The sequence below is a fragment of the Balaenoptera ricei genome, chromosome 1, assembly GCF_028023285.1.
Source record: "Balaenoptera ricei isolate mBalRic1 chromosome 1, mBalRic1.hap2, whole genome shotgun sequence".
NCBI lineage: Eukaryota > Metazoa > Chordata > Mammalia > Artiodactyla > Balaenopteridae > Balaenoptera > Balaenoptera ricei.
This window is the reverse complement of record NC_082639.1, coordinates 107,745,983-107,760,807: the sequence shown is the minus strand read 5'-3', so window position 1 is coordinate 107,760,807 and position 14,825 is coordinate 107,745,983. Positions and strand designations below refer to the sequence as shown.

At 45.3% G+C, this 14,825-nt stretch overlaps 3 protein-coding genes across 5 annotated transcripts; 2 read left to right on the top strand and 1 right to left on the bottom strand.

Moving 5' to 3' along the window:
* Window positions 1-1,460: 1,460 nt before the first annotated feature.
* On the top strand, window positions 1,461-3,186 carry RBM8A (RNA binding motif protein 8A). Of its 2 annotated transcripts, none has more exons than XM_059929625.1 (6): window positions 1,461-1,581; window positions 1,860-1,919; window positions 2,046-2,120; window positions 2,298-2,434; window positions 2,725-2,861; window positions 2,973-3,186. In XM_059929625.1, exons 1-6 carry the CDS (start codon window positions 1,515-1,517, stop codon window positions 3,016-3,018), a joined length of 522 nt encoding a protein of 173 aa, XP_059785608.1. In that variant the 5' UTR covers window positions 1,461-1,514; the 3' UTR covers window positions 3,019-3,186. The 2 variants fall into 2 exon arrangements, with proteins under 2 accessions (XP_059785608.1, XP_059785601.1); XM_059929618.1 differs by having other exon boundaries at window positions 1,462-1,581; window positions 2,043-2,120.
* A 1,730-nt stretch (window positions 3,187-4,916) lies between these two features.
* On the bottom strand, window positions 4,917-8,471 carry LOC132369920 (gonadotropin-releasing hormone II receptor-like). The gene is made up of 3 exons (XM_059929636.1): window positions 7,844-8,471; window positions 7,552-7,676; window positions 4,917-4,996 (listed from the first exon to the last, which is right to left on the bottom strand). The coding sequence occupies exons 1-3, from the start codon at window positions 8,063-8,065 to the stop codon at window positions 4,972-4,974; spliced, it is 372 nt and encodes a 123-aa protein (XP_059785619.1). The 5' UTR covers window positions 8,066-8,471; the 3' UTR covers window positions 4,917-4,971.
* Window positions 8,472-8,679: 208 nt separating this feature from the next.
* Window positions 8,680-14,441, top strand: PEX11B (peroxisomal biogenesis factor 11 beta). Of its 2 annotated transcripts, none has more exons than XM_059929600.1 (4): window positions 8,680-8,897; window positions 9,658-9,773; window positions 10,181-10,382; window positions 13,234-14,441. In XM_059929600.1, exons 1-4 carry the CDS (start codon window positions 8,680-8,682, stop codon window positions 13,637-13,639), a joined length of 942 nt encoding a protein of 313 aa, XP_059785583.1. In that variant the 3' UTR covers window positions 13,640-14,441. The 2 variants fall into 2 exon arrangements, with proteins under 2 accessions (XP_059785583.1, XP_059785590.1); XM_059929607.1 differs by having other exon boundaries at window positions 8,749-8,839.
* Window positions 14,442-14,825: the final 384 nt, after the last annotated feature.

Genomic DNA, 14,825 nt, shown 5'->3' with positions numbered 1-14,825 from the left:
ACAGGACGGGGTTGAACTAGCCATGTGAAAAGCTGGAGCAAGAGCATCAGGGACAGAGAGTTACAAAAAGTCCAGAGATGGGAAAGAGTAGAACAGAGTTGAGGGAAAGTATAGAGAGAGCTTAATGGGTGAGCGGGAAGAATGGTGGTGGAAGAGTTTGGAGACATAGGCAGAGCAGGCTGTGTGAGTCTGAAATTTATTCTAAGTGCAAAAATAAGTCAAGTAAGGGTTTTTAGTAGAGATGTGACCAACTGATTTTTTAAAAGATCACACTACATACTGCAGAGAATGGATTAGTGTATCTTAGTCTCAATACAACTCCTTTGCCTGGAAAACTACCCAGACTTAAAGGCCCAGTTTAAATGGAAGCCCTCCCTTAAATGCACTCTCCTTACTTCCTGTCCTATTAGAAACTTTTTTTGTATTGCCGTAGTGCGTTGTGATGGCAACGATCACTTTCATAATGCTATTATAACGTGATTGTTGATAATGCAAGTATTTCCCCTTGTATTGCTAGCACCTCTTCTAATATTAGACACACATATAGGCATTCATAACTGTTTGATTTAAAAATCAATAAGTGAATATGCAGCCCACTATTGTTTGTGTAAGGCCTACATCGGATTCCAGAATGTGGGGGCAATATTTTGTTTGCCTCAACTCCTGGGTTTTTAAACGTGAAATATCTGTACTATCCTCAAAGAAGCTAAAGCCCCTATTTTGTTTAAAGCCATGATTTTTTAATTCCCAGAGGTGGTAGGCAGAGTTTGAGAGATTTTTAGTTTTATTTTTTTAGCCGGGCCAGGCAGCTTGCAGGATCTTAGTTCCCTAACCAGGGATTGAATCCCGCCTGCAGTGAAAGCGGGAGTCCTAACCACTGGACCACCAGGGAATTCCCAGAGAGATTATTTTTTAAAAAAGAAAAGTTGATATCTGTCTCATCAATCAACACGGACACCCAGGTCTGCTGATTTTCTGAGAGAGAAAGCCCGTGCTGCAGTACGTTCCAGGAGCAGCTTTTTGAGGCAGCATTGCTGACCGAACAATTTTTTTTTTTTTTAATGCTTCCATCACAGATCCGGCTGCTCCTCGGAACAGTGTAGGCCTGCAAGTTCTTAGAGAAAAAGCTTTCTTCAACTTCCATTTCCTGGTATGGAATGAAAAGAGACGAAAAGCAACCCTCTAATAAAATTAGGCTGGGCTTCACTGTCAGTAGTGTTTCTCGTCGTCTGCTCTAGGTAAGAGGAAGTCACTAACTCCGCCCACCCCCCCCCCCAGCGTGTCCCACAGGGTTGCCCCTTTCAGCTCCCGACCCGCTCAAGATGGCTACAGGAGCACTTCCGGTATCTTCCCAAAGTAGGCCCGCCTCCACTGCGTATTATTACCGCGCCGAGGGCAGGACTTAGAGTTAGTTTTTAATTGGTCAACTTGACTGGCGACCTTTCCCCTCCGCGACAGTTTCCCGAGGAGCCAAGTGCTTGAGCGTCACGGAAGAGAGTTCGAGCTTAGGCAAGATGGCGGACGTACTGGATCTTCATGAGGCCGGGGGCGAGGATTTCGCCATGGATGAGGATGGGGACGGTGAGGACAGTGGAGGCGGCTGCGGGAAGCGGGGAAGGTGCGAGAGAAGGACGTATTAGGAAAATATAATCTTTCTCCCCAGCAGGGAGGATGGGAGCCGGGGAACTGGGTTTCGGTTGGTTGGAGACTCCGCCCCCGATGGGAGGAATGGGGGCGGGCCGGGAAGGGACTGAGCCTGGAGGTGGTGGGGCCTGGTTTCAGATAATGTCTGGGAAGGAGACTATTGTTGTAAATAACTGTTATTTTTCTCACTTATTCTTTTACTTCTGGGGCTGCAGAGAGCATCCACAAACTGAAAGAAAAAGCGAAGAAACGGAAGGGACGTGGCTTTGGCTCCGGTGAGTGTGGGTGGAATGGGGTCTAGAATGGCGAGAGCGACGAGCTTTGGAGTCCCCATAAAGACTCATGGTGAACAGTGGGAGAAGGGGGATTTCTGGTGATCTCCTGTGTCTTTCCAATAGAAGAGGGGTCTCGAGCGCGGATGCGTGAGGATTATGACAGCGTGGAGCAGGATGGCGATGAACCCGGACCACAGCGCTGTAAGTAAATGGAGCCTGTCTGTAGAGAATTAGGGGCCAATGAAATAAAACCCAGTAGGAATGGGGTCAGAGGTAGCTTAACCAATCTCTGTGGAGTCTGCACACACTCTACTTCTGTGATCTTGCTTGAAGTTTTTCTTTCATGTGCTCAAACAACCTCCTTTCCTTCCCGAACAGCTGTTGAAGGTTGGATTCTCTTTGTTACTGGAGTCCATGAGGAAGCCACGGAAGAAGACATCCATGATAAATTTGCAGAGTATGGAGAAATAAAAAACATCCACCTCAACCTGGACAGACGTACAGGATATCTGAAGGTATTCTGAGTGATACGCCATTGCTTCTCTTCATCCATAACCCTTAGACAGCATTGGTAGTTCTCCCATGTTTGCTGTGGTTGGCCAAGAGTAAAGTTGAAATAAAATGACTTTGGGAATTGATTTTGTTAGACACAGCAAAGAGACAGGCAGAAACAGACAAGTTGTATATATAATAGGAATATATGATGTACATTTGTTGTTTAGAGTTTATGGATTTTTCTGTTTGAGTAGAAAAAAGCTTGATGGAATAGGAGAGTTTTGATAATCTGTCTTTTCACTTGTTCCAGGGGTATACTCTAGTTGAGTATGAAACATACAAGGAGGCCCAAGCTGCTATGGAGGGACTCAATGGCCAGGATTTGATGGGACAGCCGATCAGCGTAGACTGGTGTTTTGTTCGGGGTCCACCCAAGGGCAAGAGGAGGTAAAGTGGAGAGGGGAAACACTATCTAAGTGGAGGAAATATGAGCAAAACAAAATAAGGACAAGGTATTATGTCCCTCTGATGGACCCTGCCCCTTTTCCTTCTCCCTAGAGGTGGCCGCAGACGCAGCAGGAGTCCAGACCGGAGGCGTCGCTGACCCATCCTCTGTTGTCCAGGTGTTCTCTCCAGAGATTCCGTTTGACTATGCAGCCTTGGAGAAATAGGGCTGGGGTGGAACTCACTGTGTTTATATTTAATCTCTTACGCTATCTGCTTAGTATTTCTTTTGAGTTATGAATAAATGTCCAATTTTTGTTTTCTAAAATTACTTTTCTGTTCTAACGTTGCAAGCTCTGAAGCGCTATTTACAGTAAGGCACTCTGGGTCACTGTGAAGATACTTCTTCCAGGGACTGAATTCTGTGTGAGTTTCTACATTAAATATAGTCTCAAGTCTCACCTAGGGTCAAAATAGAAACACTGCTCAGTATTTCTTTTACTTGGAAGCTAAGGGAGCAGGGGTACAAGTGAGATGTTCTCATGATACTAGAGAATAATTATTCTGTTCTTATATATGCTCTCGTGAGCAAATGGATGTCATAGGAATGTCTCTTGTTTCTCCTGCCTTTCTTGCTGCCACATTTGTTTGTACTTTAATCTGTCTGAGGGCCTGAATCTCCTGTTGGGGCATTCTCCCAGAACCTCCTTCCCTGGAGGAGTCTATACTAAGTTCTTGGTGCCCTCTTCGGCTGCCAAGGGTGAAGGCCCCATAGAGGAGAGGATCCGGAGGAGCATTGAGGAGGCCAAAGAGAAAAAGGATGTGGCTGAGGCTGGGAGGCACTTCACTTAGCATGGTGGGAGAGAACCAGTACCAAAGACCCAGCAGGTTATAAGGTGTCCAGCAGAGGACGAAGGTCAGCAAGACAAGCAGGGCAGGTCGCAGACCCTGAAGATGAACATGGGGGGGCGATTGTTCCCCCATGCGGCGGGGGAACTTGCGGCGGAGGGCAAATTCACTGGCAGGGGCTGGGATCTTAGAAAATACACTCAAATTCAGAACCACTCAGCTTCTGAGTTGATGGATGGGCAGAAACAGTGAGATGGAGCGCTCCCCTTATAAGGAAGAGAATGGTACAAGCCCTCTTCCCCTTCCCAACCTGGGACTATATGCTCCCCTCCCACCAGAGATTATGACAGACGTGCTGCAAAAAAGGTTTCAATTGAGGTGCTGTGTTACATGAAGCTACAAAGTCTCTTTGAAGTCTTGTTGGTGTCCAAGAGCAAAGGAATACTGATCACCCTTCTTGATTCTTGCCCAGCTAACTCTACTTCAGAGAATGGTGGCTAGTGGCTGGTTAGAATTGAAGGCATTCAATAAAGTTATGTGTAGCATCAGCTGCTAGAGATATGGTTAGCAGCTCACTTTTGGTTTGATAGATAGCTATCAAATTTATAAGGCTAGAGGCAATAGTTTTAGGGTACGGGTTAGGGCCTCGGGGTTGGGGTCTCACCATGGTTCCCCTTCCTTGTCCGGGAACTGGACACACTGAGAGCAATGCGGCTATAGCAGACGGTCATGGCAGTCAGTGGCAGCAGAAAGAGGCGGCAGAAGGTGAAGAGGTGGTCTCTTGCCATCAAGCCTTGAAGCTGCCTTTGGTGACACACTGAGTGAAGAGGACTGGACCAGCTCAGCGGACGGTATGGAACAGGAACAGCTGGAGTGGAGTCAAGGACTACTAGAACTGGTCTACCTTTCCCCTCCCATGCCAACCTACCCACCAGTTCAACACTATCTCTTCCCAATTCATTCTCTTTTTTTCTTTTTTTTAATGAGATTGTTGAGAAAACTTGGGAGCTAATACAGTGCGTAATCCCAATTCATTCTTAATTTCCTGCAGTGCTGAGTAATGGTACATCCATGGTGCCATATTTAAAAGGTTAGGAATGTATCTTGAAAATCCCTGTCTTCCTCTTAGGCTATGTTTGTTAAATCTGGGACTTAAAGAATCCTGTCTTCTCAAGTACTGTTCTGACATTGCATTTTATAAAAGGATATCTCTACCAGCTCACCAACATTTTTTTTTTTCCCTCACCAACATTTTCAGTTGAAATTATTTTCCTGATGTGTCTGTGATTCTGTGGAAAAAAGAAATCTTGTATAAAATGGGTGCTGCTAAGATTTCAGGCCGTTTTGCAGTCACTCTGTCAAGTGACCTTTAGTAATAGTCATGTGTACAACTATAATGGTGAAACAACGTTAAATAATAAAATTTAACATTTTCCAAATGCTGTTGGCTGCCCCTTCTCCTTTTTGGTAAACTGTTGGGTTTTTGGTTTGAATCAGTAATGAGTATTTTTCAGTTGAGAGCTTCAGGGTTAGTACCTTGGTTTCAGGTAAGGTAGATTGAGTCACTACTAGTTTGATAAAAGGCAAGCTTAGTAGGTATCAAATTTCTAGATACAAGGCATTTGGAAAGTGATTTCAGCAGGCATGAGGGACTTTTAGGAAAGGTGAATAGTATGAGCCACAGACATACAATTTTATGAACTGCTTGGAGTTATGATCAGGCTATTCTGAGCTAGTTGGGAAGTGGTCTTTCCTCTTCCCCTATCTTGAGTCCATGTGTTTCTGGCTTTTTCTTGGGGGGTGGGGCGCGGTTTTGCACCATGCCTAGAAATACTTGACACGTTGTGAGAAGGGGTTTAAAAATAGGCAAGACTTCCCTGGTGGCGTAGAAGACTCCACGCTCCCAGTTCCGGGGGTGGGGTTTGATCCCTGGTCAGGGAACTAGATGCCACGTGCATGCCAGAAGAGTTCGAATGCCACAACTAAGGGGCCCGCCTGCCACTACTAAGACCCGGAACAACCTAATTAAAAAACTAGGCAAGCCTCCTGGACTTAGGTTTTGGTCCATAGCCCTACCTCTGACTCTCCTTTCCCTGTTTTATGTGCAATTTACCACCTACTATAGAAGTCTTTACTTCTGATACTTGAAAACTTGAGTCTACAAAAATAATTTCTAACTACACCAATATTCCCTTTACCATACTAACGATTTTTTATTGACACTGATATTTGAAATGCAACATATGGGCAATGCAGAATTTATACAAGAGGTCGCTAATTTAGAACCCAAAATAACACCTTTTGCACCTGAATCATGTTACCATCAGTTTGCTATTGAAGCAAATAGAGATTGCATTGTTGTCGGATTGTCAGGCTCTAAGAAAGGATGAAATGCATCTCCTATTCCACAATCTTGTGGCCTATATGTTCAAGTGATTTATCCAAAGTCATCCAGCTAGTTAGTGGTACAGCCTAGACTCAGGAAAAACAGAGCAAAGTAATACAAACGAACAACAAAAGCAATCCTAATTCTAATTCCCAGTCCACATCTAAAATTTGCTTCATTTAAACCCAACTAATTCCTTTTGCACTGAGGCAACATGCTGCCTTTTAAAACTTTGGGTAGCAGAGGTCCTGTTTGCAACATATTGTTGGAAGCAATATTTTTTGTTTGTCTTAGAACTGCAGTCAGACTAACTGTTGTTAGTTATATTTCTAATATTTGAGGATTTAAGGATCAAATCTTAAATCTGACTCTGTAATGCATTATTCCAGAGACTGAAATTTTATCCCTCTCCCTGACATAATCCTAACCCTAGACTCAGAGATGCTGCTTTACACCCTTCTCCCAGATGGTGGTAGTGGTTTTGGTTTTTTTGAAGAAATTGCTTCATATTTAGCTTTTTTTTTTATAGATTTCTAGTTCATTTTCAATATTGAGATTTGATTAATTGGTACTCAAGTTCAGATGCTCCCTTTTGTTCCAGTTTTGACACCCACAATAAAGCTAGAGTAAAAAATACAAATCTGATTATGTCATTCTCCACCTTTTACTTTAGTGTCTCTCCACTGCCCTCAGGATAAAGTACAAGCTTAATATTTGTGATCTGGTTCTTCCTTCCCCTCCAGGCTCATTACTCACCATTTTCTAGTCCTCAAGTTTAGTTGCAGCTACTTTGAGATCATCCACCCTCCACCTTCTCCAGCATTCCTCCTGCTGTAATTTGTCTTAACACCTATCTTTCAAGAATCAAATTGTAACATCTCTGGGAAGTCAGGAAGCTTTCCCTGACTGTCCAAGAGTGGGTCTTGGACAGTTCTTTAGCTCCTTATGCTTACTTTTAGTATAATGCTTAACTGCACGCTGTATTGTAATTGTGTACTAATTTGACTCTGTACTAGTCTGTAAATTTCTTGAAGGCAGGACTTTGTTGCTCTATCCTTGATAGAGCATTTGAATGCACCTGGGGGATGCACATTAGTTTCTGAATTGATGAATGAATGTACCACAGAGTTTTACCCAAAGCCCCTGATTTCACTGTCTTCTTCATGTCTTCCCGTATATGTTTCCACCATGCCCTAGAGTTTTTCTGCAATAATCTGAAGAAGGTGGGACTCGGAGGAGGCAAAGAGGTGGAAGCCAAGTGTAGTAAAAACAAAGGCTCTTAACAGAAATACAAATTAACATGCAATGAATGATCTTAACTTGCAAGAGAGATAGCAGAGGCCCCCACGCTGAGGATTAACGGTGACCACGGCCAAGCACACCCCTTGAATCCGAAGGCTCCTGTTGTGTACCCAAATTCTTGTCCAGTCTAGCCCTGAGTTCCGACAAGTCACTCACCTTCCAGGCAAGCCGGAAAAGGAGTCCCCAGGCTGCCCCCAGAAGTTTCCTTCCAGTTGAGCGGGGTCCAAGCGGGTGGAGTACGGCTGCCTGACGGTCGAGCCCAATGACCACAGGCAGGAAAGCTGCAGCATACATGGCCATTAGTTCAGGAACATGAGTGTCCGACATGCGATGTCCCCGGCCAGCCATTGAACAGTGATATTCCAGGTGGCATAACTATATCTAGGGTCATAACCACAAAAGTGACCAGTAAGTCGGCAGCTGCTAAATGGGCAAAGAGTCGTCTTACCGGAGAGGGGCGGCGCTGGCTGGGCTGCGGCCGTGTCACTGACCACAGCACGGCCAGGTTCCTTCCAGCCGAAGAAACAAACAGCGCAACAGTCACTCCCACTCGGACCTTGCCGGCAGCTGAGAAGGTGAGCAGCTCTGCGCCCTCCACCTCTACTCCTGATCCCGCCCAGATCTCCTCCCCCGCTGCTGACCCCCAAGGGGTGCCGTTGCCTGCAGACATGGTGACCTGGAAGGGAAAGGGGTAGGGGGATGAAGTGTGGGTTTGAAGAGGTTAGCTGCGTCCACTGTTTCTTCTCTCTCCTTTTAAGGATCTGAGTTGGTTATTTTGCGAATTTCGTCCACTAAAGCCTCTGTCTCTGGAGACTCTCCGTCTGTATTCTGGAGGTCACCTGTCCAACTGTCAGGGTCCTGCAGGGAACAGGGTTCTGGTGCTGGCTTCACTTCCATTGATTTCTTTAGCCCCTAGAGCCCTGGATTCGGTCGGAGCGTGCGAGTGTGTGTGTGTGTGTGTGTGTGTGTGTGTGTGTGTGTGTGTTGAGGGTGTTCTGCCGGAAGCACCCCAGGGTTGGGGGCAACCCTATCCTACCGGCCCTGGAGGGAGCACTGCGGCGCCGCCGCCTCGCTACGCCCGGACTCCTGCAAGCCCCGCCCTTGGTCCAGAATATTTAAAGAAGAATGTGCCTCTGGAGGTGTTCTTAGGAAACAGAGATCATCTGATTAGAGGACGAGGCGACGGAGACACGTACAAAAAACACGCAGGTATAGGCCCAGAGACAAGGGCTTCTCGTTCTGAAATTGCGCTTCAGGGGCCGGCTCCACTCCCTTTATTTTCTGATGATGTTTGTCCCTCGCGCGGCACCGTTGGGTCGTCCAGGAGGCGTGACTAGGGGCGGGAAGTGGGGCGGGAGCGAAGCTGTGGAGCCGGGGCTGCCGCTGTCATGGACGCCTGGGTCCGCTTCAGCGCTCAGAGCCAGGCCCGGGAGCGGCTGTGTAGGTGCGGCCCGAATAGGAATGGGGGGAGGGCGGGCAGAGGAAGATCTTCTTGAGGCGAGGTCAGTTCACACTACGGGGGTCAAAAAGGGTCAAATCGGGCTACGGGGGCTCGGACGGACCGAGAGGGGCTGATTTGAGCCGGCCGTGAGGCCATGGTTCGTTTCTGCTCACGGGAAAGATGGGGAAACTGAGGCACGAGTGGGCCGGCGGGGAGGCCGCTCAGGGTTGCGTGTTCACATAAGACCAGCACTTTCTTCACTGGGCGATGGTGGAATGAGGAGCGTTCGCCCCGTGGCAGATAGCGACCTGGACTCTTCCCAGAGCTGAGGAGGCACTCCGAAGTTCCCGTGTCCCCTCACCCTACTGTCACCCGCTAGCTCCTCTGCCTCCGCCTTGCCTTCTAGTCTCGATTCATCTCAAGGGCCTGGAAAATCTCTTAGTTCACCTATTCTGAAGAATAACCTGTCCTCCAACTATCCCCACTCCCTCACATATCACATACATGCTCACACTGATGTGCTTGTGATGGACCCCCTGCCGCCTTCATTGTCCTCTTCAGGCCTTACATTATCAGATCTCTTATTTCCTCAATTCGAAGTAGTGCTTCCCAACCCCTTCTAGGCTCCTCTTTATTCTTATGCCTTTCTCTTCCCCTGGCCTGGAGGAGAAACGGTGAGATATGGCCATGAAGAGGAGAAAAGGGAATGGTCTCAAACAGGGGAAGGGGGAGTCCATACTTGCCTTTTGAAGTACATTTTTGAGGGGGAGAGGAGGGAGGTCTCCACCTTACCTTACCTCTCTCTCCTCTCTCTCCTCCAGGGCCGCCCAGTATGCTTGCTCCCTTCTTGGCCATGCACTGCAGAAACATGGGGCCAGTTCTGAGTTACAGAAACAGATTCGACAACTGGAGGGTCATCTGAGCCTAGGGAGAAAGCGTAAGTAATTGTGCCTTTTCTTTTATTACCTCAACACTTTCTCCATCCCCAGCTATTCTTCCTTAGTCCCTCCTTCCTGTTTTTGACCTTCTCTGTCGATTCTCCCTCATTTGCCTCTACCCTTATCCTCTGCAGGCCTCCTGATTGAGGTGAGAGAGCAGGGGTAAGAGTGATGAAGGATTGGAAAGAATGAGGCAAATTTGAGAAAACTAAACTGGGACACAAATTAATAAAAATTGGATGCAAAAAAATTGAACTATTTCTACTCTTTTTTAAAAAAATTGTTCATTATTGTTTCTATCACTTGCTCGACTTTCACTCTCTTGCTTTCTCTCTTTCTCTGTGTCTTGCTCTCTGTTTGCCTCTCTACTTTCAAATCCTTGCTTTTCTTTGCTAATCCCCACAAGTTCTACGCCTCGGTAACTCAGCAGATGCCCTTGAGTCAGCCAAACGAGCTGTGCACCTATCAGATGTTGTCCTGAGATTCTGCATCACTGTTAGTCACCTCAATAGAGCCTTGTACTTCGCCTGTGACAATGTCCTGTGGGCTGGGAAGTCTGGACTCGCTCCCCGTGTGGATCAGGAGAAGTGGGCCCAGCGTTCATTCAGGTTTGATATCCTTTTATCCTACAAGACCTATTGTATTCTCCATACTGCATAGCTTTCCTTTCATGAGAGGATGATCTTTTAGGGTCTTCCCAGAATATACACATCTTAATCACTTGGCTTCTAACCTTCATTTAGATCTTAAACCATCAGAGAATAATGAATGGGGGCAGATGGAAGACAGATGCTCTTTCATGATGAATGACTAAGATTGGACAAGACTAGATATTCATTACATTGCTTTAGTTCCACTCTTGTCTATACCACAGGTTTATGCCCCTCACTGCTTACTCATTCATTCATTCATTCTAAAAATACTTAGTAGCTGCTTACTATGAGCTAGGGAATAAAGCAAAGAGCCAAAGAGCTATGGTTCCTGCTCTCATGAAGCTTCTAGTCTAGTGGGGGAATCAGCTATTAAAACAAATAATCACCAAACCAAATATTTGTGGGAAGTACAGGGTGTTATGAGATATATAACAGGGGGAGCTAATTTAGATTGAAAGGTCAGAGAAGAACTCTAAGGGAAAATTAAATTTTATTTCAGACCTGATGTCTGAGTAGAAGTTATACAAAGCAAACAGTAGCAGAGAAGACCATTCCAAGCAGAAAATAGCTCATTCTAAGGCCTTGAACCAAGAAAGACTTCATGGAATTAGAGCAGTAGAAAGAAAGCCAGTGTGGTGGACGGTATTGAGTAAGGGCATAAGTTCAAACTGGACAGGTAGACGTGGGCCAGATCATTCATGCAAGGACTTCTAGGTAATGGTAGGATTTTTTTCATTTAGTTTTGTTTAAATTTTATCCTAAGTACAGTGGGTTCTAAGTAGGGATGTGACATGATTCAAATTGCATTTAAAGAAGATCCCTCTTGCTGTAGTGTGGAAAATGGATTGCAGTAATGCTAAAGAGGAGAAGATGCCCTAATGTAGCCAAGAAATGATTTTGGCTTGGACTAAGGAGCAGGCTGTAATGAAGGTGGAAAGGAATATGATTTGGGAATAAAATGATCTCTATACATATTATTTGTTTCCCTATGATTTGCTTTGTTATTTTACATTATATTAGCATCTTTCCATCTCCACTTATGTCTCTCTTTTCTCTTCATCTTTCTCAGTGATTACAGTTATAACAAGACTTCTGGTGTATGAAGGGTGGGGGCAGAGGCATGGCTGGAGTGGTATGGAAAAGCAACTCCCTAGAAGAGTTTATATGCCATGTTTATACTTTCATTCAGTAAATATTTATTCGGCTCTTACTATGTGCTAGGCACTGGTCTAGACAAAGGGATACAGTGGTAAAGACAAACAACATCCCTGCTCCTATGGAGCTTACATTTTAATGGGAGGGGACAAAGAAGCAATAAATAAGAAAAACATCAGAGAGTGGTAAGTGCTGTGCAGGAAATTAAAATAGGGTCATGTGATAGACAGTAAATGGCTTGCTACTTTAGAATCGGGGGTCAGAGAAGGCTTCTCTGAAGAGGTGACATGTAAGCTCAGACCTAAAGTGCAAGGAAGAGCCAGCCATTTGAAGATTTTGGAGAGAGATTATTCCAGGTTGAGGGATGAGGTAGTGTAAAGGTCCTAAAGCAGGAACAAGCTTAATGGGATCAAAATATAGAAAGAAACCAATGTGGCTGGAGCATAGTGATTGAAGGAAAGAATGGTACAAGACGGAATTAGAGAGGCAGGGTCAGATGTTGAGTTCTGTAAGCCTGTCTAAGGTATTTTATTCTAAATGTGATAGGAAGGAAAACATGGAGAGTTTTAAGAAAGGGTATAATGTGATTTACGTTTATGCCAGCTACTATATGAAACTAGATTCTTGGGGGTGGGAGACAAGAGTGACAGTGGAGAAACCAGTTAAAAGACTAAAGTAGTTAGTTCAAGCAAGAGATGATGGTGGCTTAGACTGTGGTGGTGGAGTACAATAGATAGATGTGGATTCAGGATATGTATTAGAGGTAGGACAGTTATATTGAATACAGACCACTGTTGTCAGAATGGATTAAAAATCAAAAAACATAGACTGTTCTTAAAGAGTTTATAATCTAACACAGTTGGCAAACTTGGCGTCATTTTTTTGTTCGTTTTCTTTTAACAAAAGTATTGGATTTAAATGGTCTATGTGTTTGAGTCTTTGAAACAACTGAAGGTGTTTTTTTTTATAAATTTTTTTATTTTATTTATTTATTGTTTCTGGCTGCGTTGGGTCTTCATTTTTGTGCGCGGGCTTTTCTCTGGTTGCGGCGAGTGGGGGCTACTCTTCATTGCGGTTCGCGGGCTTCTCATTGCGGTGGCTTCTCTTGTTGCGGAATGCAGGCTCTAGGCGTGCGGGCTTCAATAGTTGTGGCACGTGGGCTAAGTAGTTGTGGCTTGCGGGCTCTAGAGCGCAGGCTCAGTACTTGTGGCACACGGGCTTAGTTACTCCGCGCATGTGGGATCTTCCCGGATCAGGGATCGAACCTGTGTCCCCTGCACTGGCAGGTGGATTCTCAACCACTGCATCACCAGGGAAGCCCTGAAGGTGTTCTTTTAAAAAAATTTGCATTATTGTAGTTCAAGTTGAATGTGTGTGTGCTAATGGGTTGCCAAGTGGAAAAGTGAAATATGAGGTTGATCTTGGAATATTTCATGATGCTCATTATTGTAAGCCAGGATCTTAAGGTACACATAAACTCATTAGTTACAGAAAGGTAGAAGGACATTTCTAATAGTGGGTAATACAATTCACTTCTGGTATTCTAATATGTAGTCCTTCTGCACTATGGGGGAAAAAGTTTAAATGTTCTGTTGGATATGCTAAGTGGGTATGTGTATCTGTACTGACCTTTCTCCCCTGTGTATCCCAGGTACTATCTGTTTTCCCTCATCATGAATTTGAGTCGTGATGCTTATGAGATTCGTCTACTGATGGAACAAGAGTCTTCAGCTTGTAGTCGGCGACTGAAGGGTTCTGGAGGAGGAGTCCCAGGCGGAATTGAAACTGGGGGACCTGGGGGTCCAGGGGCTCCAGGAGGGGGTCTGCCCCAGGTGGCTCTGAAGCTTCGGCTCCGAGTCCTGCTCCTGGCTCGGGTCCTTCGAGGTCATCCCCCTCTCCTGCTGGATGTGGTCAGAAATGCCTGTGATCTCTTCATTCCACTGGACAAACTAGGCCTCTGGCGCTGTGGTCCTGGAATTGTGGGACTTTGTGGCCTCGTGTCCTCCATCCTGTCTATTCTCACCCTAATCTGCCCTTGGCTCCGACTCAAGCCCTGATATTCTGGTACAGGATAAGGAGGGGATCTGAACTGGTGAGATGGAATTTTAGATTGTCCCCATGTACCGGCCTCATTCTAACTCCACTCCTTGGTTAAAGCTAAAATCCAGAGATTTGGGAGTAAGAGGGAGGAACTTTGGGGAAGATGAGGTGAGGAGGGGTGACTTGTGAAGTCACTTGGATGATTCACATGTTCAGATCTGCTGGAGCTTTTGTTCTTTTCCTCCTTCATTGCATTGTCTGTGTCTCTCTTGACTCTTTTTACTGTCTCTTAAGTCTATTTAAGATTCTGTCTCTGTATCTCTTTTGTACCTTCTCAGTCCCCTGTCATAGGAATTTAATCAGCAGGATTACTTTTTGGTATGGGAGGTAGAAGGTATGGTCTATAAGGTTCTAACTGCCTTCTTCTTTTTCCTCACAAAGGTGACTTGTGGCCGTTATTTTCCCCTTCCGACTCCAGATTATAATTTTGAAGGCTTTATGTCCCAGTGGACTCTTCCCACATGCACCAGAAGTAGTTTCATGCTTCCTTTTCCTCTCTCATGTCTACCTCACCAACCTTTCTCATGATTTGCCCTTACCTTTCCCTCCACTCACACCTGCAGGTTTCTGCTTACACTTTGATTTCAGGACTTTGTTCTAGCCTTTCCATACCCCTTCTTTGCCTATCCAGAATGATGCTATGTTTAGCATCTTGTTGTAAATACTGTACAGTGATTCTGTGTAAATAGCTGAGGCCCAAGCCCATGATGGAGAGCAAGCCTTCCAGGTTAGCAAATTAAAGATCAATTTGCTCATTGATGTTTGGTCTGGTCCCATGTGTTCTGGTCATCTGAGGCCCCTGTTTCTGTCACTATGGTTTGGGTTTTCCATAGGATTAGCCACTGGCATCATTACCCACAGACTTTTATTGAACATCTACAGTATGTAGGGCATAATACTAAGTGGTAGAGATACAAAAAGCTAAGAGGCTCCATGGTCCCAACTTCTGAAGTTTATAGCTTAGTTGAGGAGATGGGGGTCTAATGTTAAAGTAATCATACTGGTTCCACAAAGCATACCCCATACCAGTTCACGGTTTATAGTTCCTCCAAAAACTATAACGCCATAAGGCAGCATAGGCTAAGAGTCACAAACAGAACCAAGTGGAATGGGGATGGTAAGTCTTGGTTTGTGGGTGGGCTG